The 26459-nt window shown below is 42.7% G+C and overlaps 1 protein-coding gene across 12 annotated transcripts in view; it reads right to left on the minus strand.

The window, feature by feature from the left end:
- The window catches only part of IKZF1 (IKAROS family zinc finger 1), a 296300-nt gene extending 273680 nt beyond the window's left edge, over positions 1–22620 (minus strand). For 11 of the 12 annotated variants that reach the window (XM_086964977.1, XM_086964980.1, XM_086964978.1 and 8 more), the window contains exon 1: positions 22345–22536. In XM_086964977.1, coding sequence (XP_086821103.1) covers positions 22345–22486 — 142 coding nt within the window. In that variant the 5' untranslated portion in view covers positions 22487–22536. Of the gene's footprint in view, positions 1–22344 lie in introns of all 12 variants that reach the window. The other variant, XM_086964981.1, reaches the window with a different exon arrangement.
- Positions 22621–26459: the final 3839 nt, after the last annotated feature.

A 26459-nucleotide genomic window follows, 5' to 3' on the forward strand; every position in this document is an offset into this window, starting at 1 on the left:
GTTCCCTCAGAACAGACACAGCACAACTCAACTCAATGCAGGACATTGCATCACAACCCTCGTAGTACATTGAACCGATGTAGAGTGATGCAACTCGGCGCTGGACCTTGCTTCGTAGCCATCCCAGCTCCTCATCAGAATCAACTCAACGCAGAAATAGGCCTTGGCGGAATTTTAGTTACGCCAGAGTTACTGGAGTTATTACAGTAATTCTGCATCACTCTTTGATGCAGAATTAGCAATATTTAGTTGATTACTCCTCCTAATGTAATTATGAGTAATTTGGGGAAATAAATCCTAAGACGCTCCTGCTCGCTATTTGTCTAAAGTTACTGTGCTTCACTGATACTGCCAGGGTGAGAAAAAAGTAGAGGAAAAGAAAAATGACTGATTATTAGCAGTCCAACAATTACATGTCTGAGCTAGTGTAGACGTTTTTCTTAAAAGTGGACCACTGGTGTCATTTTACTAAACTTCTGACTGTGAAAGAAGCAGTTTCACAAATGTCAAATGGCTACTGAGGTTAACTTAATTTAAGTTGATGATAGAGGGTGATCAGAGAAATGGTGGGAGTGGCCAGGCCATGTGGAAGCCTTCTAGCTTTGTGAATGACTACACCAGAGTGGCTTGCCACAAAAGTCATCAGATGCAGCAGGAAGTTAGTAGCAGGGGCGGCTCTTCTGTTATGGCGGAGGAGGATGGCACCACTGGTCGGAGCCAGGAAATAATTTTATTTTTTATAATAAGACCATTTATTATCATTTTATTTTTCCCTGGCTGAGCCAAGTGCCCAAGTCTAGGGTGGGGCGGGTCCATCGAATGATGACAGTAGGCTGAACAGGAAGGAGGAGAGTTGCGCACTGTAAGTGTGCATGCCGGTTTGGCAGACCATCTTAGAACGGCCAAACCAAAATGCAGACTTAGAATTTCCCCACCGAGCTGTGTTGTTCAGCCAGGTGGGAGAAGAGGGACAGGCTCTCTGTTTCTGAGCAAGATTCAGTCCAGCCCACCCAGACCAATCCTGGTGCTTCTCTCATGCTGGGTAGTGGCATGAGAGCAGCGTCTGGACTGGGTGGGGAGTCTAGGAGCCTGTGCAGTGTGCATGATCCTGGAAGAAGCTGGATACAAACTCCGACAGTGACAGGTAAGACCTTTTTTCTATATATTATCCCCCCGCCATTCTGCCCCACCAATTTGTTTTGGTAGCATCCACTAGTGGTTGGCAGCTCGTCGTTTGCTTTGAAGACTCTTTCAGATCTGAGACTCTAGAGGAGACTGCATGCAGGAGCATTGGGACACTCAAAGATGCAATTCTACTGAGCCTCTAGGCTGTGTTCCTTCTTGCACATATTAAGAGTACAATGATAGGATGAAGATGCTGTCAAGTAGCCAAGTAGTCATGCTCTGGTAATCGTGACATCACAAGCCATCCTTATAAGAGGTTTGCTATGACTCTAAAGAGAGCTTTCTGTTTTGCTCCCACTGCATGCTGACCTATGCATGATATATAAAGCCCACTCTAAGTCTAGATGTAGAGTAGACAAAGGGGCATACAGCAGAAATGGGATTAAAAACAGGGTTCAAAGAGCACACCAAAAGGCGTCAGAGTATGCATCACCTCACCTCATGGAGTCCTAATGGACATAACGCCATCCATCAAACATTTTGAACCAGGGTCAGCAGACTCGATAATTCTCACCTCGGTGCCTACTCGAACCAGGGATCACACTTGGCAACTCTGGGCATTAGCTTGCCTCATCTCCACAATGGCCCCCCACATACGCCGGGGAAAGCCAGGACGGGTTCCTCAGCGGGTCTATTGCGCAGAGATACTCCTTCGGGAGTTGATTCTAGCGCGTTAGAAACCCACAATTAATTAATTAATATCAAAGTCCTGAAGGCAATGAAAGATTGCAGATCTTGGGGTAGACTTATGAACTTGTCACACAGCGCAGCAAGTCACCTTGCTGCGTTTCACTGCGTGACAGTGAATGGGCACAAATGCACCATATTTAAGTCAATATGGCTATCCTGCCTTTTTCACTGAGCTGGGGCCTTTTTGGTGGCCTAGTGCCAATGCAGGCACCCTTTTAACATGGTGGAAGGGTGCCGCCGTTGCACGCAGGATTGTTTTTATGCAGGGAGGTGCAACAATGCTGAGAGGCAAATTCATCTTTCTGTGTGTGCTGCAAAATGCAGCACACACAAAAAGAGAAAGTAACGAGGAGAAATAAAGATATTCCTCCTTGTTACACCTCCCCTGGAAAGGCATATCTTTTTGGTGCATTCCCAGGTATACCTATTCTGGTAAATCTGTGAATGTGTCAAAAAACATAGGAAATGTTTTGGAACATCCATGAAACTCCCATGGAACACCATCTTGCACTGAACTGTTTTACTCCAGATTTTTGGAGCCACTCAGGACAAAGCAAAGTGTCCTTGTCTGGCTTCATAAATCTCACTTAAGGTTTGCATCACGCATGTACCATGTTACGTGCTGCAAACGCGAGGCAAACCAAATCATAAATATAGCCCATAGTGACTCAAAAACTGTCAAACCTTAGTTCATCTTCTCAATTGATACTGAATATAATGCAATATGAAAGACACAGAAAGATGCCAAGATTTGTTAATGCTTTGTGTCAGGTTTGCGTCACAAGAGTGACACTAACCCGGTGCAAAGAGTTGAGGTGAGATTTAACCAGGTTTTGCACTGGAAAGTTACCCAAATTAACACAAAGAGGTGTTGTGCATACTTTGTGCTAGTTTGCGTTAAGGTGGTGTTTCCTTGCCACCACCCATGAGTTTTGATGCAAATCCCTATCTACTAACATTCCTCAACAGGGATTTGCGCCAAAAACGTATAACTCCTTGAGGCAGGCATAAGTAGGAGAAATGTTTTTATTTCTCCTAACTTTTTTTTACAACTTTGCATGTGTACTGCATTGTACAGCAGACATGTACAGTAGGATAAGTCTTAAAGTATAGTTTTGTATCTTGAAGGGTCCCTTTCCATTGTAAAACCTATCCTTTAGAGAACATACACACCCATCACCTGTTCATTGTGAGGGCTGCAGAATTCTGTCCAAAGGAGCTCCCATGTTTAAATACAAGAAGCAAATGCTGCTTATAAAAGATGAAGAGATTTGGGCAATGATCAAAGACGAGCAAAGTGTGGTAACAAATGCCCTCAATTGGAGGAAGCTCAGAGGATTAGAAAGGCAGAGCTGGATCATAGTATAGGCTTGTGAAATTAGGACTGTAAAAATAGCCAAGATCATGCATCATGCATCAGATTCTGATCATGATTGTACCAACATAAATTGTATAGAGAGCAACTCTTTGGCATCTTTGAGAGGCCAAGGCCATCACAAAGAATTCCTCAAACTTCATTCGAATTTATTTGGTCCTCCTGAAGTAAATATTTTTTATAAGGGGGAGGCTTCCAACCCCTCTATTTCCTTAATATGACCCGTTCCTTCTACCTTTTTCTTTTAATTCTCCCCTTAGCCACAGCATACTACACCTTACCCCTTTCTCGTTACCTGTATCCTAATTTTTTATCTAATGTTTTACATCATCCTTTTTTCACTAAGATTTTTGGATCCCAAGATCTTTTCCACAAGTTAAAACATCTTCCCCAACAACATTCCATGAGGTGATATCACACAACCTCTGACACAGATGATGATCCAATAACTGTTTTAAAATTTCAGTCTGCATCATAACAATGGACAGTCATTAATAACATATATGAACTACCAGCCTCTATAAATAATAATGTTTACATTTTAAAACTCCAAATGCACGGTTCATTAATTCACAGGCTTGCAAACCAATTGAAAAGGGTTGCAGGTAGCAAAGCGTGTACTACCGCTATCTATTCCTCACTTATGTTGCAGAAGTAGACTATGGTCCTGATTTAGAATTTGACAGATGGGTTACTCCATCACAAACAAGACGAATATCCAGTCCGCCGTATTACAAGTGTATTATAACCAAGGCAAATGGGGTATCAGTTCACGCCTGTCACGGAGTAAAAAGTCCTCTGAACATTAAATCATTCCCTATATTCCTTAGCTCAAGCCAGGCTAGACTGAAGGTTTTCCCTCCTGGATGTCTATTCTTGAAGCAGGGATGATCAATTAGGCATTATTTCAGAAGAGAGGAGATTTTTATGGTAGTAGCAATTGCTGTGATCTTGCAGGTGTCTAGATGGGATTTTCCAAACTAGCGGTGTTTCAAGCGAGGACTAATGGTCATCAAAATATACCACGCATGCTGCTCTTTAGACACAGAAAAAAGTGGAAAAACAATTTCCCGTTTCTTCAGGATCCACAAGACAAGAGTAAAATAGATCTCACAATGCGTTTGAGATGTATTGAAAATAGCCACGCTAGTGAGAAGATACCCAGAACGCAATATTTATAACACAGCATCAACAGCAGAACTAGTCTGGGGTCTGTGGTGGCATTCTCAAAATCATATGGATAAGCTCTGAGCAGTTGAAAGCACTAGTGACAGCATTGGTGTGGCTAGCTTCAGTTAAAAATGATGAGGCGTGAAGGCGCTACACTCACCATTAACATGGAGCTGGAGCACCACGGCTGTGGCAATTCTACTTTCCAAGAGCAGGATAAGGGGTTCCTTACTGCTTGTGGAACAGAACTCCAACCAATACTGGAGCTGCATTCATGCTGTGAAAGCAGCTCTTGGATTGGTGGGAGCAGACTTACCCAACGTTCGTTTTGAGGCTGGGGACCTGAGCCAGCAATACTTGCTGGGTCTACAGTGCGCATGTTAGGCTGGCCATAACAAGATAGCTGGCCAATCCGACATGCGTACTGTAGAGAAGGGCTGACATCCTGCATTTGCAGTATTGAGCCCGCTGTAGACAGCGTAAGGCGGTGGGCTGGCAAATAAATAAAATGACATTGAAATGCCATTTTATTTATTTGTGTTGGCCTGCTGCACTTCCAGCAGGTGGGACGACGCTCCTCCACTCCTGGGGAGTAGCCGCCCCATCTTCATGTGTTGTATCCTTTTCTCAAACAAATTTGTTGTGCTGCAAAGAGATGGGGCAAAAAACTGATGTTTTTGCTCTTTTTATCAGTTTGAGGAAATACACTCAATTGCCAAAACTATAGAAGCAGACAAGGATTCGTGACAATCTCATGCCAGAATTAACCTGCTAAATTAAGAGCATCACACAGTGCAGCATAAAGCAAGTAGACATTGTGGTGTGCTCTTGAGGCCACAACAGCTCAAGATATAAGCGGCATGGTCTCCATCACGGATGGCAAACAGTGTTTTTCATGTGGTTACTTCCTGCAAGTACAACAGGGCAAAAAGTCTTTGAGTTTAGTCATTTGAAAAAAAAGCTCAAAATATATCCGGTCACTCAGTTTGAGACAAGTACATAAAGCAAAAGACAAACTTCAATCTGGGATGTATAGTGATAGTATTGATAGATGTAAATTATTTCTTCCACTTAAATATAATTTCTAATCTGATTTTTTTGTTTGTGAATTACTTATGTCAACAAATCAAATCATAAATTTCAAGTTCCTAATAAATAATGTTTATTTGTGCATATTGAAAAGGAGTGGGTGGAGAATACAAAAAAATAAAGTGAGTTTCTCCTCAACACCTTTAATCACAACTGCTGTCACTGGGAGGGTGAGACAAAAAAGGCAAGGGAGTACTGAGAGTGTTCAAGAGATACAGGGATAAGATGTGTCGCTACCAGTGAATCCCTAAATCAATTATAAACTCTTTGGTTATACAGCATTCCATAGCAATCGGAAAAAGAGACTAAGGGAATGGCTACGCAATGGATTGTAACACCAAACAATACACAATTGTACTTCATTTTTTTTCGGTTATTGAGCATTATTTTGCCAAACTGTTGGAGAACTATCCCCTTGCCCAAGATCATAGGGGCATATTACCAACAATAAGTGATAATTATCGCTAAGCTTGGTTAGGGGCTATAATTTTATCGCTGTGCTTCGCCTATTTTTATCGGTTAGAAACCTTGCTATTATCAAGGTTTATCTCCTAAGCGATAAGGCCCTTGGTAATATGCCCCATAGTGTTTGTTCTAGACTAACCCATAGTACTTACACATGGGTACCCTCTGAGAAAGATCCACTGAAGTAAACATACCAGAGAGCGAAGACGAATCTGAAAGTAGGTGATCCGCAAAGGCCAAGTAAAGGAGGGCTGGAATGGGAGCAGGAGGATGTCTAGTGAGAGTGCACAGCCCTGGCAGAGGTATCTGTCTTATTGGTATACTGTTTCCTGGATCAAGTGGACGCATAGGAATCAGTAGTGGTAGGCCCAAACACACTTGCCTTTGCAGTCTGGCAGAAGCCCAGGCTGCCTGCTAGTCTGATAGTGGTGCAAGTGGAGTTCTAGAATGAATATCAGGCATGGAATGCCTTGGGAGCAGAAGGGACTGGAGCCTGATCGTCTCCAGGGAGATTATTGAGAAAAGGTTACCCTACAACTTTCACTAAGCATGAAATACTTTAGCTGACCACCATGAAAATCAAAAGGAGAAAATGTTGTGGAAGGTGAACAACAAATTCAACAAAATGAATGAGAGGGTTATACATCTGTGGGAAAGGACGAGCTGGAAAGTCCTTGAAAGCCATGCGATAAAGTTGACTGGCAAATTGCCCAAACCATCCCAATGACTTCAAATATGGAAAACATCCATCCATGTTTTGGCATGAGAGAACACTTCTGAGTGGTTAGAAAACATTGTGGCATATGTGCAAACCCCTATTGCTACCGGAGCGTCACTTTTTTTGACACTTTGGTGGCGTTGCGCTCTTCCTCATATAAACTTGCAAATATGCCCCTTTCCGCTGCAGTCCTTACAATGGGTATTGCAGTGGGCATTTACAGCAACACCCATTGCTTTTTGACGCTGCCCCAGATTTTCAAGGCTGAGGCAACACCAAAAGCGAACGCCAGGGTATACCTGGTTTTAGAATGGCGATACGAGAAGAAATTATTAATTTCCTCTTGTTTTTTGCTCTTTCCACGCATGCTGCATTCTGGTGGCGGGCCAACTCTATTGTATGGCTACTTTCACTGTAATACAGAGGTTTTGTGGTGGAATGGAGGTCAGGTCAAGGTAGCCAGCTGAAGCTCTGTAGTTGGGAATCGAGTGGTTCCCTCATTTATTATATAAGAAGTTTGGACAACTAACATCCAAGGAACTCTAGAGATTATGAGTATTTAAAAAAAAATATTAAATAGGGTTAGCGCAACAAACATTATAGTTAATGAAATGGGGGTGCGCCAGGTCATGAAGGCCAGTAGTCAGATAGTAGTGTAAAAATAGTTCTTTATTTCAAATTCATAAGTCAGCAATATGAAAAGCGCAGCCAACGCATTTCATTCCCTCAGGGGGAACTTCAACAGGTCAAGAAAGTAAAAGATGGATTGCACTAGCTCAGATGGCCGATGCGTGGGTTCAGTTGTGGCTTGTACTGCGGGTACTTCCCGATATACTTCCAGATTCTCAAAGCCTGTGTTTAGAAACCTGTTGGTAAAAAGTGACAGTGATCAAGCGTCCGGATAGTCAAATACGTATTTTAGTCCAGTGCATTGTGCTGGAACAAACTGGAATGCTTGCAGATATGATACATCCTGCATAAAAAGACCGTTGCAAAGATTCGTCTGGTCGTGACACCCGTAAGTCAAACAATACAGTTTAAAGGGCACTAGAGTCTCAGCCATCGAAGTGGCATGCTTCATACCTTATGGAAAAATAACTCATTATATGATTTTCGGGAGTTTCTAGGACCAAGGTTGGTCATTCTCCTTTTATTACACAGTATCTCTTGAGGATTGCATGACTGATTTAAAAAACCTCTATCTTCCTGTTGGGTAGATTGGTTCCACATATCAAAAAAGTCACCATTTTGTGTCTGCTTCTCTCTGTATTTTTAGTCTTTTTCTCAACCCTATTGTTGGGGATATTGGGACGCTATTCATTAGTGCCACAGTTCATGCACTGTGCCCCTAAAGTGCTCCAGTCAAAATTGTCAGATGGTGCAGAAAACGCACCAATGGTTTAGAAGTTAATGGTCATATGTCAGCTGCAGTGTCTATCTATATCAGCCATATATTTGACAAAAAGGCATGGCTGCCAGGAACACCATTGTGCTCTGGCTGGGCGGCAATTTAAAACCATAACAGTAACACATGGCAGAGGAAAGTGGCCTTGCCATCAAGGAAAATCTATTTTAATACATTAAATAAGTCAGCCCTAAAGAATGCTTTGGTAGACTGCATGGCTATGGACTTAATATGTAAAAATTGGTACATAACATGTCATAGTGAATAAATTCCCCCAAACTGCTTTTCACTGTGAACAAACCTTGGGGTGATTACAATCTTTATTTCAAATCTTCATCCGGGAAAAGGATGAAAAAATGATTCCCAATTATTTACACTTAGTTTGATAAATCGGATTTAATAATAATTGCAAATTAAAAAATATACCTCGTGCTGTACAAGCCAAACGTGATGTACAACCAGCTTGTCACTCATGACAGTGCGCTGGCAGAGGTGTTGGTAACAACTCATCTCCTAACAGAAATTAGCCATATGTAAGGGGCACAGAAACAAGTGGCAGCAGAAACAATAGATTTCACACTTCTTCTTTTGACTTCGATGTGCCTTTTGGTGCTGCCAGGATCTATTCTGGTTCATTTTTAGGCATTCCTAGACCTTCTGGCTCCAACACTAGCAAGAGCAAGACAAAGGCGAAGATAATTTATCTAAATAAAATAGTGGCTAAGACAGACCTGTAACTTTTCCAGATGGAAGAAGGGATTACCCATTTTGGATTTAAGGCTTCTAGGGACCTTTACTGTAAAGCAAATTCAAAATACTGCAAAAGGTGACCAGTGCAAGATAAAAAAGTAGAGAAGATTAAATGCTCCAATCACTAGTGTAGAAAATAAGATTGGCATCTCATCACCACCTCCTAAGAATGCTCCCGGACCTATGACAGCAACATCTGAAAAACAAAGACCCTGCAGGAAGAAAATGACTCATGCTGGAACCCAGGGACTACAACTGCCCTCCGGGTGTTAAGTCATTGACCTCCTGTTTGTCTGCTATAGTGACAAATATACATGAGGTGTCCTGGTTCCAAGAGATGCCAATTGGCCACAGAGGATTGGACACTATGAGAAACCTTGATGTAGAGATACCTGGTGCGTAGAGGTCTGCTCTGAGAACCTGTGGGCTTATGAAGAACCACAAAGAACGTATAATAATTAGATTACGAGAGAGCCTGGTGCCAATGTATACAACTGCTGGCTTCAAACTTGACCTATGCCTTGCAGGAAGACTTTGAGCCCCATATAAGTGATTAAGTCGCAAGATAAAATCTTTGAAATGGGTGAAGTGGAGATCAGATGCACCATGTGGGCATGGTGCATCTGATCTCCACTTCACCGCAGTTGGCAAGAAATCACACTAAGTGCATGGTGAAATGTAAACTAATAGTTTTCAATGCCGTTTTACTTTTTCTAGGCACACTTAGCCTTAAAATGTTTTAAAGTCATATTTCTGGCTCCCTTATCCAATTTTGGTGCCCGCTAGCTTATTTCATTTTATTCTATTGTACTAGGTTGGTTAATAATTCTATTGGTTGTTTTCCTGACTTTAAATTCTTGGTACTGCTTAAACATAACACACATTTCTATGAGGAGCTGCCTTCTGTTGCACCAAAACTACCAAGGATTGAGCAAATGTTCACTGAGACTTGGTTTGAGACTAAATCAGGATGTATTTATTAAGTTCGTAAGGGTTCCCCATTCTCAAATTAAAAAATCAATTTTCTGACTCCCCACAAATTCAACAAGAATTTATGGTGGAGCTCCTGCTTCAATGAACTCAATAATCCCCAAAATTGATAGGGAAGTGGGCATAAGAGACAAGACAAATGTTCTCAAAACAGAGGCCTTAGTTTTTACCCATTACAAGAATCTTGTGCCTCTGCATTTCATACCCAGACTATGAAACAAAGGAGAAATGAGGCAAATGGTCAGGATCAGGACATAGACATATGTTAAAAAAAAACAGGAAGAGAAAATGTTGTTGACCTTAGTGGAAAGGAACAGTGTCTGATCACAGACAAAACCCGTGTTAAATACTACAGGAAAACCCTCAGATCCACTGGACACCAGCCAAGGACCGAGGGAGATGAGATATTGCCCAAGACAAGAACTTTGTTTTGCCATTGTTCAAATTTAAGGACAAAATAACTAATGTATGAATACTCTTCTTTCCATTGGTAAGCAAAATAATCAAAATAATTGCGGCAGAACAAAAATAATTGGATATATGAACCTATCCACCCAAGGGCTTTACCATGGATGTTGACATGATTGAGAAGAGAAAGCAATAGATCATGTCACATCATGTTAAAATTCACAAAAAGTCTACAAGGACCAAAGCAGGACAAAATCCTTAGATCCCAAAAAAGGGTCACGAAGGCCAGCTAATTGCCTTGGAGAGGGTAACCCCAAGTTGGCAAAGGGTCAAAAAAGCATTGTCGCGAGAAATGTTGACAACTGCTTATTATATTATTTCTCAAAGAAGTTAAGGGAAAAAGAAAGTAAAGAAATAGCTTTAATATGTCTGAACATAGTGGGATTTGCAGTCGTTTTCTTTAGAAAAGGTCTAATCAGTGCCTGCTTCCAACTGAGTGGGACAAGCCCAGCAGCAATAGAAGCATTGCATACCATGGTAAGAATAGGGCAGCAAGTATTGGCACCTAGATCAAGGATGTAGGTAAAGCGAGGGTCATGAGGTGAGCCAGATTTGGTATAGAGGACAAGAGTCTGGGTTCTATCCATAGTGAGCAGATTCATTTTATAGGGGGACTTGAATATAGAGCAAGCTTCACTAGGCCCATAGTGTCCACACTTCGGAAAAGTACAGCATGTTTTAGGGATTTTTTGTAAAAGAGTCTAACAAGGATATGCACACAGCAAAAGAAGTGGTTGATCGAAAATATTAGAACCCTCAAAATGTCTTTGGAGGACATGTCTGCTTTTGTAATGTGAATAGCTGAAGAGGCTCATGCTTGTCTCTGTCTCGTTTTTTTCGTGTTTTTGTAAGTTCTCAACTGTGTAAATCTGATTGAATACTTTTGTCCCACACTCGCGGAAAAGAGGACTTTAAACATGATTCCTTAGTGTATTCCAAATTAGTATCTATGATGTTAAAGAAAATATGCTAATGGCTTGCTTGAATACGTCTAGCACTGGTCATCAAATGTATGTTATGACTTGGAAATGGGGCCAAAATGTCTGAATGAATAAATCCCATTCACGAACGCGGCCATCAGTAGTGGAACAGCTGCAATTGAACCATGGCCCAGGAGTCTTCGTTACCCACTGCAGGCCAATTATTCATCTTTTCCTTGTTAGGGTTGGATTAGGATCCATACATCCTTGCTGTGTCATGATTAAACAGCATTAGTATTAAAACTGTGACTAGCGGATGCCCAAGAGGCACTTCTAGTAAGCTAATATCTTGAATATTCTTGAAAAATCACAAACTCATAGGTTTTTAATTGTTTACAATCTTTTGCAGGACCTCTCCCAAATAGAAAATGCACGTCTTCGAATTTTCAGAGTAAGGGCCTTTCCATGGTGAGGAGAGATAGGTTACATTCAACATTTCCTGGTAGTGTAGGGAAAGGGCTTTCTTGGTGAGGAAAAACATTTTCTTTGATGAAAAAAAAATTCCACACATTTCCACCATGAATTTATGAACAGACTATGTGATATGGGGCAGCCACCTGGAGTATGCATTATCAATAATGAGTATGGATATAAATCGTTGCAATTTCTATAGATTTGTAGAACATTCTCTCACAGGATTCCCTGAATCCCAGGAAATGCAGAACTATTTTGAAATTATAGCTGCATGCTTATGGCAGATTTCCCTTTTCAGGCCAATGGGACACACTATGGCCTTAGTATTTGATTTTCCCAAGGCTTCCTCCTAACGCCTACTGCCATTTTTACAGCCTAGGAGATTTGAAATTATGTTTCTCTGATGTTCACCACTTGTACCCACGTTACAATGTTTTTTCATGACTAAATGTGTCTTATTCCTGGAAATTAGGGGTGCGTGAAGTTGTGGAATTTAGTTCTTTGCAACTCTGCAATTTTTTTTAACTTCAACTAATTTATGAATTCAACGCTTGTGTAGTTTAAACAAGCTGAAAAGGGTTGCTGTCACACAAGGTTGCGAAGGTCAGTCAACAACTATAGTCATACACTTGCTACATACTCTCCCTACCCAGATGCCAAAAGGACTTCAGACAGCAGTCAAGGGGAAGTACAATCAGTCATTGTCGACCCACTGTCATTCAGGACTAGTAATCCTCAGTGAAAGCAAGCAAAGCAATTTCCCACAGCTGAGTTTTCTGGTGAACTTCTACCTGACGAGAACATGACATGAGGTATGTGAAACTCATCCCAAGCAAAGCCAGAAACTTTATACATCTCCTCAAAGTATGAAGTAGTCATACTTCATCCAAATACATGGGAGGGGTTAAGTTTACACACACCGACTGAAAATTCAAGTGTGAGCCAGCCCTAAGTCAAACACATGAAAGCACACTCGAAAAAAAAGGTTAGTGAAATGAACATTTGGACTTGCCTTTCAATCCTTGGGTGTGGTTGACAACCTCTCTGTGCAAGGATTTGCACCCTGAGTTCACACACATACACCTCATCTCGGGTCTTCAAAATGTAATTTAAGGATTCTACTCCTTGCCACAGTAAGTGGATTCCCTATAAATGAGGGGTAAGTCTAGCAGATAATGGAGCTTTGGGTATGTTTGGAACAAAATCAGGGCCTCTCGATACCGTCAAATTTCATGCTACCATAACACTTCTGCTACCACAAACTCTCACTTCTTTCTCAGAGATCTTGTACCATACTCTCCTCCCCTCTATTTTGTCATCCAGTGTTCTGGCTAGGAGAAGGTTCACAAGTGTGGGCAGAGATTTGGCAGGTTTAGCAGGAGCTAAACGGACGGACCAACATTGAATCGATTTTCCTGAGAGTAAGGTGGAGTTGATTTTTCTGTTTGAAAAGGTTGATCAATTTTTACTTTAAATTAAAAATGTTCCCTCGTCATCGGCCGTCGAAATCCCCCCTGTCCCTCTTATCTGCTTAGGCCACGACTATAAGCTTATTGGATATGTCCCTTTCTACAAATTATTGAGATCTGAACAACCAATTGCATCTCTTCATTGAACTGCTTTGTTCCAGCTTAGAAGAAGTTCACATAGGAATTCCTCAACACTGAACGAAACAGGGGTTAACTGATTTAATCAATAAAATATACAAATCGCGGAATCTATAATAATATTCGGTTCAAAGAGGTTCAATCACAGATCCAAAATACTTGTACAGATCTATATTCTGTGAAGGAAATACATTTTCTGATTGAAGAAACCAAATACACTCAATGATCAAAATAGTAAATGCTGGCAAAGTGACACTGGCAACATTTTAGACTGACAAGTGACCATCTGGTGTGTAAAAGCCTCTTCTAAATGGATAACACCTATCACATTATCTGATGTTAAGTGTTGAAATGTGCGCTGGGCGTAGTACTACATGACAAACCAAAGGAAGTTCAAAGTGACGAATGCGCCAAGGTCTCACATGGAACTGCTCCAAAGATCTTTAGACAACACAGCTTTGTGGAGTGAAGCTCCTCCTTCTGCTCGAAGAGTGATTGGTGGCAGAGTAGCATCAACACCTTCCGCATGTGTACACAGTAGGATCCAGAAATGAGTGAAAAGTACAACAATGATCTTTGCAATCCGTTTTAGAGGCACCAGCCCATTTGCATTAATTTGCATTTACCTTTACCTTCATTTCAAACTTATCATGGGCAGTCAGTGAAAATAGTTTTTATTTTTTGCTGTGTTTTAAATAAACCAACATATTATGCATTTCGGTCACACTTGCACATTTCCTATGGGACCCTTGGTGGAGGTGCACAGGTGCCTCCCAACATGCACCTTCAAAGTTTGGGTTTAGCATGTTCCGACAGTGCACAGCAAAAACCGAACTCAGAGTAAAACTCACTAAAATGTTTTTTAACTCTATTTAGCACAATTACAGTCAGCGTTCGAGTTTCGCCATGCTGTTAATATTTCATTTCGTATTTATGTAAGTGCTTTTACAAAGGGCCTTTTTCAGTGTTGGCACACTACGAGCCAAATATCTCTTAGTTTGACCAATATTGAATTTAAATGACCTGTCTTATTTTAGGGAATAAGAACATGAAACAAGTTTTCGAGGCTGCAAGTCAGCACGTTTTATGGCCTCAGCTAGAAATAAGGAACTGTAGATGGGATCAAACTTTCATTTTACCAGGCTTCATTCTGGAGAGTGTCCTACTGGGCTTCAGGAGGCCATAGTTGTCAGAATGCTCACTTCCACATTTATATTTCCTCTATTTCTCCATATGGTCAGCAAGTGGTCCTGCAGCTGCTGCTGTCAGCGCATGGCTTGCATTAGGATACCAGGACATGCTGAAGGCCAAAGAAAAACTGAACCGCCACATGTTTGTTCCGATGACTGAGCTATTATAGTGAATGGGATGTTTTTATGGGCTCTGTTAACCTAAATAGTGGAGCAGTAGATTATAGATAAAAGGTTTAACGGAAACAGAAGCATGAAATACATTTTTTTTAACTTTCAAAAGAATCTTTATGTTTAAATGCTAATGGCAGAAACACCAACTTCACCTGCAAGTAAAGCAATTTTTTTTTAGATTGGCTCTTAAATTCCTTTAAAATTAAAACTGCAAAGTCCAGCTTACTATCCCGTTTATAAAACTCTAAATGCAAACAACCATTTTTTGTGCACGCCCCTTAATCTTACTAGGCGTCCTAGTTTTGACCGAGAAAGGAACGAAGGTACACCCAGGTAACATAAAATGCCCAGAATGGCACAATGTGGCCGAGTATGGGGAAGGTAACACTGGATCACGGGCACCCTGGTTGCACACTCGACAAACAAGGTAATAGAACAAGGTCTGGAAATCAGAGGATGTATATTCAGAAACGAATTTGCAATCTGGAGGCATACACAGAGCGCCCGTTTTGTAAACTCCACCTTACGCCACGGTACGTTCCATTTTCCCATTGACAAAAGAATTAAAGCACACGATAAAACTCAATTTAGAGCTGCCACGGACTAAAGGGGATGAAGCATTGTACTTAATTGTAGGCATGAAATGAGATAAACGCAACTCTGCGCTTTGATTATGCAAGATGATCGAAAGCCACCTGTGCCTGCGTGTCATCTCGGAAACTCGGTCTTGTAGCCTCAGTAAATAGTTTGTGCCAATATTTTTAGATGTAGCAAAATTAAATCAAATATGTTTCCAAGCAAAATCATCTGAATTGAATATATCATATGCTGACGTAACATTTGCCATTTTTGATATGGTCCCATACAAAAACACTGCTGTGTATATTCATATGTATGCTTATGGATATTTGTAATGAGGTGCACTGACAGTAAATCTAAACAGACACATAAAATGGTTTTAACAGCCCAAAATAAAAATTCAAAAGCAGCTAAAAAGATTGCATCTTGTTATGTGCATGTGCTTTTTTTCCTCTTCGTATTTATTTTGTTGTTATTTATTTTTTTGGGTACTAACAGATGTGTTAGTTCTGCTTTAGCTCGGTTTTCTCTTCCTTTTCTCACTTTTCCTTTCTTGTAGCACTTGGTCTTTAATTTATGTCTCTGCGTCAGAGATAAGGAGCCGCTGCCAGGTCTATCCTCACTCTCTCGGAGACACTGGTCTAAAGTGCGTCTCTTCTGGAGATGTTCAGAAATTTGTGTAGGGAGCAGTTTCAAAAAAGAATTGAACATAAAGTGCAAGCACGGATAGAAAAAAGTAGCCCTGAAGTACGACATCTAGTTCCATGCACCAAGAGTTTATTTAGGGCACGAGAAACTGTTAACTGGTTAAACAGCTCAGTATATGGAATGCCAGGGCGCAAACATCTGCCAATAATGTGTAGGAATAAGTTAGATTCCAAGCAGGAATAAAAGTACTTTGTCTTTCTAAAATCAATAGAGTGTGTGTGACAGATTTCTAATACTGAACACAGTACCTTGCGGTTCTGCAGTGTGACAGAACAGTGGTACCAAGCGCTATTAACAAAACAAGTCGATATCATTACACAGAGGTACTGATTGTGGGCAGAATTTACATATTCATTTACGTTTTCAGTAGGAAGGGCCCTGGCCTCCCTACACAAGGTCAGCTGGTTGTATCAGCCAACCAGACTTCTCAGACCAAACTCCCTGAACCTACTAGGCACTACAGTTCACAAAATGCAGTGGGTGTGTGGATGAGAAGGTCTCCATCTCAGTGTCGAAGATGACTATCTGAGGTTCTTGTTATGGGTGAAGACAACCCTGTTCCTGGCTGCCTACATAACCTAAGGACCTATTTCAAAGCAAATCTTTGGGATGGCAGGTCAGTCTGTCATCACGTGTGTTCATCCAGTGCAACAAGCTGGACAACCAGCCCCCCCCCCGCGCCTCCCCCCACACTTTCTGCCCTGATGAAGGTGTAGCCCAGGCTGGGGCAACACACTGAAACGTGTGTTGGCGTTTTTCGTGAAGGGGAGGCTGGATGATATCTACCCCTACCCCCATTGCCATGATGATTTGTACTATTCTGTCTCAGGACCATCTTGTGGCGTTTCCTTATTTTCTTTATCTTTGAATGTGTTTAACTATGTGATTGAGGTATGGAGATGTGTGATGAGTCTTGGGAACATGTGATGGACTGAATGTGTAGCACGAAAGAGGAGTGTGGGATTTGATATTTTGCAATACTTTGTTTATTTATGTCTGAGGCACTGGCCTGTATCATGCTAAGTACCTTACCCTTTTGAAATATATGTTAAAAATTAATAAAATTATATTTTTGTATAAATTGGTGTGACTGATTTTCTTGCACTTAACTTTCTCCGGTGACAGTGTGCCTATTTAAGGACCCCTTCTTGGGGCCTTGTTTCATTAGTTGGGGCAGGTAGTTCTTATTGTAGGTGCCGCCCATCCCCCCTCCCATTCTGCATAGCTCCTTAAAATTGCTAAGAAGGAAAATATTTACCATACAAACATGTCCAAATGACAACAGCAATAGAGCCATCATTCACTCTAAAGGTGAGGGCCGAAGGATCCATAGTTATAGAAGAAGTCCAACATCAGGCCAACAAAGCTTGACACATGCCAGATTTTAGATATAACCATGGACTGTGTAAATAATGTGCTTTTAGATCCTTTATATGTACATTTATCCAAAGTGGACATCTGGAAATCTGCCATCTTCACCAATGCTGGACACCCTTGATGTAAAACAGCGCTATTTTTCAAAATGTAAAGGAGACACCAAATAAAAGGGTCCTTCTGAAAGTATTGCCCATGATTCATAAATTAACACAAGACTCACTCTTCCTCAACACTGCTACTTCTAGGCTGTAGGGAGGACCGGAAGGGCCGGATCTATGTGAGACGTTCAGGACAGTCACATAAAATAAATATACATATATTGGAACGTGTGGGAATGTTTTTACGTAGTCAGAGGTTGCCCTGAAAATCTAGCATGGAATTGGCCTGCCTGAACCAGCAATGGACACTTCTGGTCTATACAGAGTCTGGATGTCCCCATTCACAGATTGCTTTGGTTTTGCAGAGGGATTTTAGCATAGTTTGAAGAATACATTATGGGTAATGTGAAAACGTTATCCACAGCTGTCGTCCATAGTTGTAAGTGCCACAGGGCTGAAATTGCCCCTTTGGCCTCAGGAGAAAGACACTGCATATCTAAATAAAAAGACAGAACAAACCTGTATTTCTATTTTTTTTATGCAAGACTCGAATGTGTGGTGTTGAGACTGCTTTAAGCACAGAGAAAGTATTTTTTTCATGGCGGGCTGCGACAATTGGGGAAGGTTTTGCTGCTGTGGATGAATAACACTCCTGAATACTGTGCAAAACTTTAAAAGAAGTTCATCCAGGACATATTTTCATCATAATTGCTTGTGGGGTGAACTGCATTCCCTGTACCCTTGAGAAGAGTCGGACTCATTCGCTCAGATGTTGTGTGGTGTTGGGCTGGGATTACAGAATTTCCCATGGCTGCTTTTGGGTCCCAGTCCTGCCTGTCCATGTGTAAGGAGGAGATAAGGTGTGTGTAGGGTGGGGATGTAAAATGGCCAGATGATCTGGGATGTGCCCATACTGGCGCGCAGGGGGACTTAGATCAGTTCTGACTGGAATGCACATGTTGTTTACCAACTTTGTAACAATTTGTACTACGCCTCGTACACTTCAAAAATGCTGAATATTTTGAGCTATGCATGTCACACTTCAAACCATAATATTTTGGTAAACATTACTACATTAAAGTGCAATTACAAAGGCTGGCTGATTTTTCTAATTTTTTTTTAATAGTGGTTGAAATCCCAAGTATAACTAATTGTTAGCATCCATGCCATTTATTTAGTAAACATATCTATTTATTTTGTGCTATACATATACAATGTTCAGCCTCACATCACTCTTTGCATCTTCTATCACAGTTGACAGTTTTTTTTAACAGATTCATTTGCAACATGTCTGTTTTTGATTCAGGCATATATGTCGAGAATACACAAAAAAAGAACAGTCTATTGGCTAAAATGGACATAATAGCCAACAGAAACCAGTGGGCACCGTTAGGCACTAATAAAAACTATTGAACAAAAAACAAATACAATTACGAAAGAAACCCTAGGTAAAAATCACCAGAATTCTTCAGAAATGTTTGCCACGGGATATAGGTGCAAGACTATGTAAAGGTACAAATTGGCTAAAGAGGAAGATATTTACAGTGTAGACAGGGGCGCAAAGTAATTCAAGGTAAAAAAAAAAAGCTTAGACATCAAACAACAGTATATGATTCTAAATAAATAAACACAGTAATAACAGCTTGTCAACCAAAACCGTTTACTTCCAACATTATTACAGCTGTGGAGCGCCTTGAAGAACACGGTTTAATAATATAGCACATTTGTAACAGAGTATGGTTGGGGGAAACACGCTTTGGTTCTAGCTCACTGTGTTCTTTGCAGCAGTGGTCCGGTTACTTACCGGTAAATTTCATCACTTTAGGCCCTACTCTTCCTGGTCACAGTCCTTACTCGACTGAAGCGCTATTGACTTGGAGAAGTAGAGAGCGGAAAAGCTACAATTGTTGCAGCACAAAAGCGAAACAGGGGTAGTCTTAAAATGTTCCAGTCTTTCAAGCAACTGATGTGTCGGAACCTGGACTCCGAGAGGCCTGTCCCGTAATACGTCCTGATCCAAAGTTGTGCGGGGTAAAGTCTCCTATTGCAGCTCACACCAAGCAGGTACCAGACTTGAAGTAACCTTTGTCGTACACTTGCTACTGCTGTAAAATAGGGTACGTTTGTGTACCCTAGAAAACTAACATAATGAAGCCTTCTGGGGAATACATCCGGGGCTTGAAAAGTTCATACATGCACGTTTTTGTCATATTTCTGTCAGACAGTCCAATAAAATCTAGTAACCCAAGTAATTATGGGACATTCGGGAATGGAGATGGGATCTGAACGCTCAACTTCTCACAAAATGGCCGGTACTGAGCCGAGTCTCGTAGGTACACGAACTGCAGCTGAATGGACCAGCACCTGATGCTGCAAAAGTGTCGCTTATATAGGAGGGTATTTCCTGTCAGACAGCGAAACATTCAGGGGGCTTTCCTCCATCGTAGAACAGCTGGGGGCATCCTTAGCGCACGCTGCACTGCTGTGGAGGAACAAGGGGTCGTCCGACGCATAACACTTTGCAAAGCCACCCACACATAAGTTAGCGCGAGGCGTTGCTGGGTGACCCTGCGGCCGCCGTAGCCTGGAATGAGCGCCGCACCTGTTCCACGGCCCGCGTGCTTCGCTGCTAATAGGCCGCTCTCTCCCCTTTGACCCTTACGACAGAGTTCACGCACTGCCTTTCCTAAAACAAACAATAACAAAATATAATCAACTCGCTTTTTCATAGAGGTAGAAGGGCTAATGAGAGAAGTGGTCTGTGTACTCGAGAGTGAGAATGGCGATGAAAGCTGCGAATGCCGACGTGAATGATGGGGACAATCTAAACCTCAGGGGGGTAGCTCTCGTTGGTGAAGCGGGTGCAGTGGCACCGGGGTTCGGAACCGTGTGAGGGCCATGAACCCTGATAATTGGTATATTGTACTACCCCCACCAGCAGCCCAAAAAAACAGTTTCCTTCCTTGCACCAGGTCTCACAGCATCCTCACGAGGCTGTACTTCTGAACACTCAAAGAACTCCGAACATAGATGCTAATTCAGAAAGCTGTGGTTGTATTGATATTTAACCTTCATGGCTACCTCAGGGTGCAGGCTGCCCCCCACACTTGGTAAACAGGGGGGGAGGGGGCTAATAATGCTATCGCTTGACACCCCCTGTCGTGGACAGCGCACCTCTGGTTGAAGCCTTCAGCATTACCCAGAAAGAACTCAGACGAGATGCTCACCCACTAAAACTTTAAGGGAAAAAGTTACCGACTGTCTCGACTTCTGCTCAGGAGGGGTTTTGCCAAACTAAATGGACCGGGGCCCGCGATTTCGTTGTCAAGTTGTCCTACAATGCTGTCAGCTCACTGGAATACACCTGTCACATGAGAAAGTGTGTGTTTGTTTTGTGGTGACTGGATTCAATAATTCGCTTACATGAATAACATGGGTACGCAGTTTCCTCCTAAATGCAATTTCTGTCGTGTTTTCAATTGTACATAATATTTGAAAATATAAGGATATATTACAATTTTAAAGTTTGTGTCCTTTCCGGAGACTGTATTCGCTAGCTACTGTCTGGTTTAAATATTCCTTAAAACCCCAACAACCAAGACACAGACATTGTTTTGACATTCATGTTAAAATGCTCGACGGGCATCTTCTATCCAGTTTGCTTTCAAAACGACTTCCTTAAATTGTTGGGCTTCGGTTGTTCCCTATTTCTGCAGCCTGTTTTCCTCACTTTGTTGTGGTCTAACTGCTCCTTTGTGACACTCGGGGACCTTGTCATCTTGCTTCACTTTTAATAGATGTTTACTTTGTTATTAAAATGTCTTGGAAATCTAACTATGTTCCCTTTACCGCCCAAGACGAAAATAGAACCGATAAAGTGACAAGAAAGGGGCCGGTGCACTGAGACCTCGCGTGCGAACTCCCAGTGCCAACCTCACAACATTCTCAGAATTCTCTCCGGATGTGGCGCAGGTCTCATTATACTCTTATATGGCGCACAGAAAGAGAAATTGGGTGGTCGGGTTCAAATGCATTCTGCACAAATGACCAAGTTTGGTTCCCAAATGACAACTCTTTTGGAAGGCCAGCATCTGAACGACGCAGTCATTAAATACGATTAATATTTTGAGTTAGGAACTGTACACACTCTGCCACAAAGTGCATTTATATTTACTGTTTCTTTGTAAACTGGAGGTCTGAAATGATTTTCACATTCTAAACTATTTGATTCACTTTGATCAAAAGAACTTTTGAGAGGTTTATTTGAAGTTCGGCTCTTTCTCTCACGTGCGCACTCTCACTTCTCCCCTCTCCCCCCCTCTATTTCTCACACGCATATATCCTGTGCATCTTATCTCTCCTGGTGCAACCAAGTAACCTCACACACAAGACGCACACAGCACAGCACCACCCAGGCTCACTCCAAATGACGATTCATTCACCTGTCTGTGGACCCCTGGCCGCCAATCTTGCGCATTATTTTATAACAACATTGAAGTGTGTTTACCAATCAAATATAGAAAACAAAACAATGACAACTACCAACATAACACCTGATCTAACCCAGACGTCCTCCCCAAAAAGTTTAATCGGTCTATTAGAAATTAGAAGTCCCAAAAGGAACAAAGGAAGCATCTGCAGTGGTCTAACTCAGAGCAAACTAATCTGAAAAGTTTATTTGGAAGAGTCTAACAGGTGCAAACTGAGTGAAGTTTAGAACTGCGTAAGCAGGGGTATGGATGCTCCGCAGCCGTCTCAGCCAATGAAAGGGCTTCGGCAGGAGTAGTGCTTGTCGATCAATAAAACGTGCTTGCTCCTGCCCAAGCGGTCTGTGAGTAGTAATAAGTGGGGAGGGAGGAGGGCGCGCGGCCCCGGTGCTACGAGTGTCCCCGGCCCTCTGGGTATCCGTTACCTGTTATCCCCGCTGCCTGCAAACAGCTCTCCCAGCTTCCATGCGCCTCTCTGGCAGGTGCCGGCGCGCGCTGGAGCAGCTCCACCGCTCGCGGGCCCGCCTCCGCCCCTCTCCACTCCACTTCCTCATTCCAGTGCAGCATCCTCCTCTCCCTCACAGGGCCGGGGCACGCCTGTAGTGTGCTCTGCCTCCGCCGGCTCCCTGCAGCCTTTCATAGAGCCAGGGGTGCCTGGAGACGACAGGCTCCCCCTTCCGGGGGGCTCGAAGAGCAGGACTGGCAACTCCCCCTTTCATCTCCTCGGTGCACCTCTCTGTCACTCTGCGCACGCGGTCACTCGCCCACTTAAGCTCATCATGCCTACCTGTCTGTGAAAACTACCATCTGAGCAGATGCTTCCAGTCATAATCAATCACACAGCACTCTAACGCGAAGCAATTTACATATAATTTGCCAAACAATTATTAACAGCCCGTTGACAGAGGTACCCATGTTATCAACCCACGAAGGATGACATTCCGAGTGGGTCATGTTGTGATTGAAACCCGTCCTTTCCATGTCGCAGCAACTAGAGCCTATGTATCGAGAGAGCTTTGTCACTGGCCAGTCGAGCCTGATGAGTGCGAGTGTTCCACTGCCTAGAGCAGTCTTACTTTTGGCCAATTTCAACGACTCAATTCAGTATCGAACTGCCCCACACCTGGAAAAAAAAAATTCTTTAAAATAAAATATATATTTATGTGCCGAGAAGCCGCCAAATGTATCATATACGTTTATGTGTGCATAAAACAACTTCATCAATCACATTTTTACTTAGAATTTCAGGAATTAATATTTATGTTACAGAGGAACCCATTTTTATTCACATTTTGGGTTTGCTTCACAGCGTATATAAAAATACCACTGGATTTGTTTGGATGAGAATACATATTCCAGTTACTGCACCACTCTGGGCCAACCTCGATATTAGAGTAGCCATTGGAAAGCAGTGATCAGTTTATGGGACCACATTGAGCCCTGGTGTCTAAAGCGGGATCTCAGCGCTTTCCTTAACATAAAATTCCCTGTTTTGCTCATGGCTAGTTTGTGAAACCACAGACTGGATTCCCTCATTTAAGGCCTGCATACTGTGGCCCTTAGCTCTTGTGAGTGCAGCCGGCGGCAGTCTCTCTTTTTTTTCGAAAGTTTTTATTAAGAAAACATTTACAGTACAGAAAGTATTGCACGGTGTTACTGTGGTTCTCGGCGCCTTCTTGGTTGCGTTAGGCTTGCATCAGCTTCATAGGCTCGTATTGGAGTGCTCTGTAACAGCCCGAATAGGTGAAAAGAGAGGAAAAGGAAAGAAAGAAAGGAAGGGGGGGGGGATCTTGATAGTCCGTTGGTCAGTATCGGTAGCTTGTTGCCGTCTCTTATCCGCTGTGCTTTGTGGTTTGGGTTGTTGACTCTGGGTCTTGTTTGAGCCTTTTTCTATGGAGGTATGTATGACCCCAGATGTGCGTCTAAAGCTGCCCACATCCCAGTTTTGGCGGTGTAGTTGGTCGAGAACTTTTCTGTGATGTTATCGGCTCCTCTGAGGAAGGTGACCCAGTTGACCCAGCCTTTGAATGTAGCCTTGGCTGTATTTTTTCCAGTTGGCTAGGATGGTTTTAACTGCCGCGGTGAGTAGGAGGTCTACTAGGTCTCTGTCTTCCTTGCTTCCTAAATCTGGTGCCATGAATGCTGACGCAAGTCCTACGAACCCTGGCCTTATATCCCTCCCTACTACCGTGTTTATGAGGTCGCTCGCTTTCTTCCAGAACGTTTGAACCTTAGGTCATTCAAAGATGAGGTGTTGTAGGTCCCCTTTCATCCTATGGCAGTTCCAGCATGTGTCGTCCTCTCTGATCCCCATGCCTGCTAGTCTGGCTGGGGTCCAGAAGGTTCTGTGTAGGAGCCAGAATTTTGTCTGTGCCAGCTGCGGTGTTATCTTGTTTTTTGTGGCCGACCCCCACAGTGTCTTTTTTTCCTCCTCACTGAAGGGTCTGTTATACAGTGTTTCCCAGAAGTCCATTGTTTTGGCGTTTAGGTTGGACGTGTTGGGATGGAGGAGTTTGTATATGTGTGATGTTTGGTGTCCTATCCTGTCGAGGTTGACCATGTATTGTAAGATGGTGGGTGTAGCTTGGTTTAGGTTCACCTTGGTTATGGCAGCTTTAATTTTAAGGAACGTGTATAGTTCTATCCCTGGCAGGTTAAGTAATTCTTTAAGGGTGTGGAACGTGAGTGGGGTGTTATTCTTTTCTAATTGTATGGGGTTTGTGATTCCTTTGTTGATCCAGACTGTGTCACAAAGCGTACGCCCTTTGTATTATATCTTAGTGTTGTGCCAGATTGACTCCCATTTGGTGCCTCTGATCCTTTGTCCCAGCTGCTTGTCTACCCTTAGCGGTGCTGTTTTAGTGTGTTTGATGATGGGGTTGTGTGCTGCTGGGTATCTGTTCGCCGTGAGCAAGGCTATGGGGTTTAGTCCCTCTAGGATGTCTCTTTCTAGCTCTAGCCATACTGGCTCGTAGTCTTGTGTTTGGGTGATCCAGAAGATTCCTTGTTTTGCTAGGCAAGCAGTTTGAAAGGTTTTGAAGTGCATGATATTTAGTCCTCCCAAGTCTTTGTTGAGTTGCAATTTCTGTAGGCTTATCCTTGGTTTCTTTTCCTTACATAAGAACTTGTTTATCATTTTATCAAGTTTTTTGTGGAAGTCTTCTGTGGCTGTCAGTGGTAGCATGCTTAGTGTGTAGTTGATCACTGGTGTTACCATCATCTTAATGGTTTCTACTCTACCTCACCAGCTAATGAATTTGGGTGACCATGAGTCGAGCCTCTCCTTCACTTTCTTTAGGGTGGCCTCCTCGTTGTGTTCTAAGGTCGCTTTCAGGTCCCGGCCGAAGAGAATACCTAGGTATTTGAGAGGTTTGGTTTGCCAGGCTAGTCCGGAAAGCCCTAGTACTGATCTAGTTGTGTGGACATTCATGGGTTTGTACTCTGATTTGTCCCAGTTTAGTTTGTAGCCTGAGGCGTGCGCATATGGTTCCATGGTCTTCATTAGTGCTGCAATGGAGGTCGTTGGTTCCTTTGTCGTTATCAGTACATCGTCTGCGTACGCTGCAAGTTTCACTGTATTGTCTTTGATTTGGACCCCCCTAACTTCCGGGTTGCACCTTATCATTGTCAGCAGTGGCTCCAACGCCAACAGGAATAGGGCAGGAGATAGAGGGCAACCCTGCCTGGTACCTCTTTCTAGTGTTAGTGATTCAGATGAGCCTCTGTTTACGACTATCTTGGCTTTGGGTCTGTTGTACAGTGCCATTACCATGCCCCTGTATTCGGTGCCCAGTCCAAATTTCTCCATGCGTAGGTCTAGGAAGGGCCAGGAGACTCTTTCAAAAGCCTTCTCTGCGTCCAACGCTATCATGACTGCCTGATCTGTGCTGTGCATTGTCTGATCGATGAGGAGGCACATGAGTCTAGTGTTGTCTTGTGAGAGCCTGTTTTTGAGATAGCCTCCTTGTGAGTTATGGATCAGGTGGGGGAGGAACGTGTTTAGTCTATTAGCTAGGATTTTGGCGTAGATTTTGCAGTCTACGTTGATGAGTGATATTGGTCGGTACCTCTGTGGGTATTGGAGATCTTTGCCTTCTTTGGGGATCACAATGATATTGGCTTCCGCCATGGAGTCTGTCATCCGTCCTTTGCAGATGCAATGGGTGAAGGCTTCAAGCAGAGTGTGTTTTAGCTGCCCTAGGAATTTCTTGTAGAACAGCGCCGTGTACCCATCAGGTCCTGGCGCTTTATTGACCTTGAGTGCTGTGATTGCGATTTCTATCTCTGCACCTGTGATGTCCCCTCCTAGTGTGCCTCTTTGTTCTGGTGTTAGTGTAGGCAGGGTGATCTTGCTTACTAGTTCTACCCCCCCATCGGCTGCTAGGTTCTTGTTTGCCCTGTATAACTCCTCATAGAACTGCTTGAAGACTTCTAGGATCACCTTGTTGGTCGTTTGTGATTTGTTTGCTTTGTCTGTCATGGCCGCGATCGAGTGTTGTCTCTGCTTCGCTTTCAGGTATGACGCTAGCGCTTTCCCTGC

This window comes from Lissotriton vulgaris, chromosome 4_1 (genome assembly GCF_964263255.1).
Source record: "Lissotriton vulgaris chromosome 4_1, aLisVul1.2, whole genome shotgun sequence".
NCBI classification, from domain to species: domain Eukaryota; kingdom Metazoa; phylum Chordata; class Amphibia; order Caudata; family Salamandridae; genus Lissotriton; species Lissotriton vulgaris.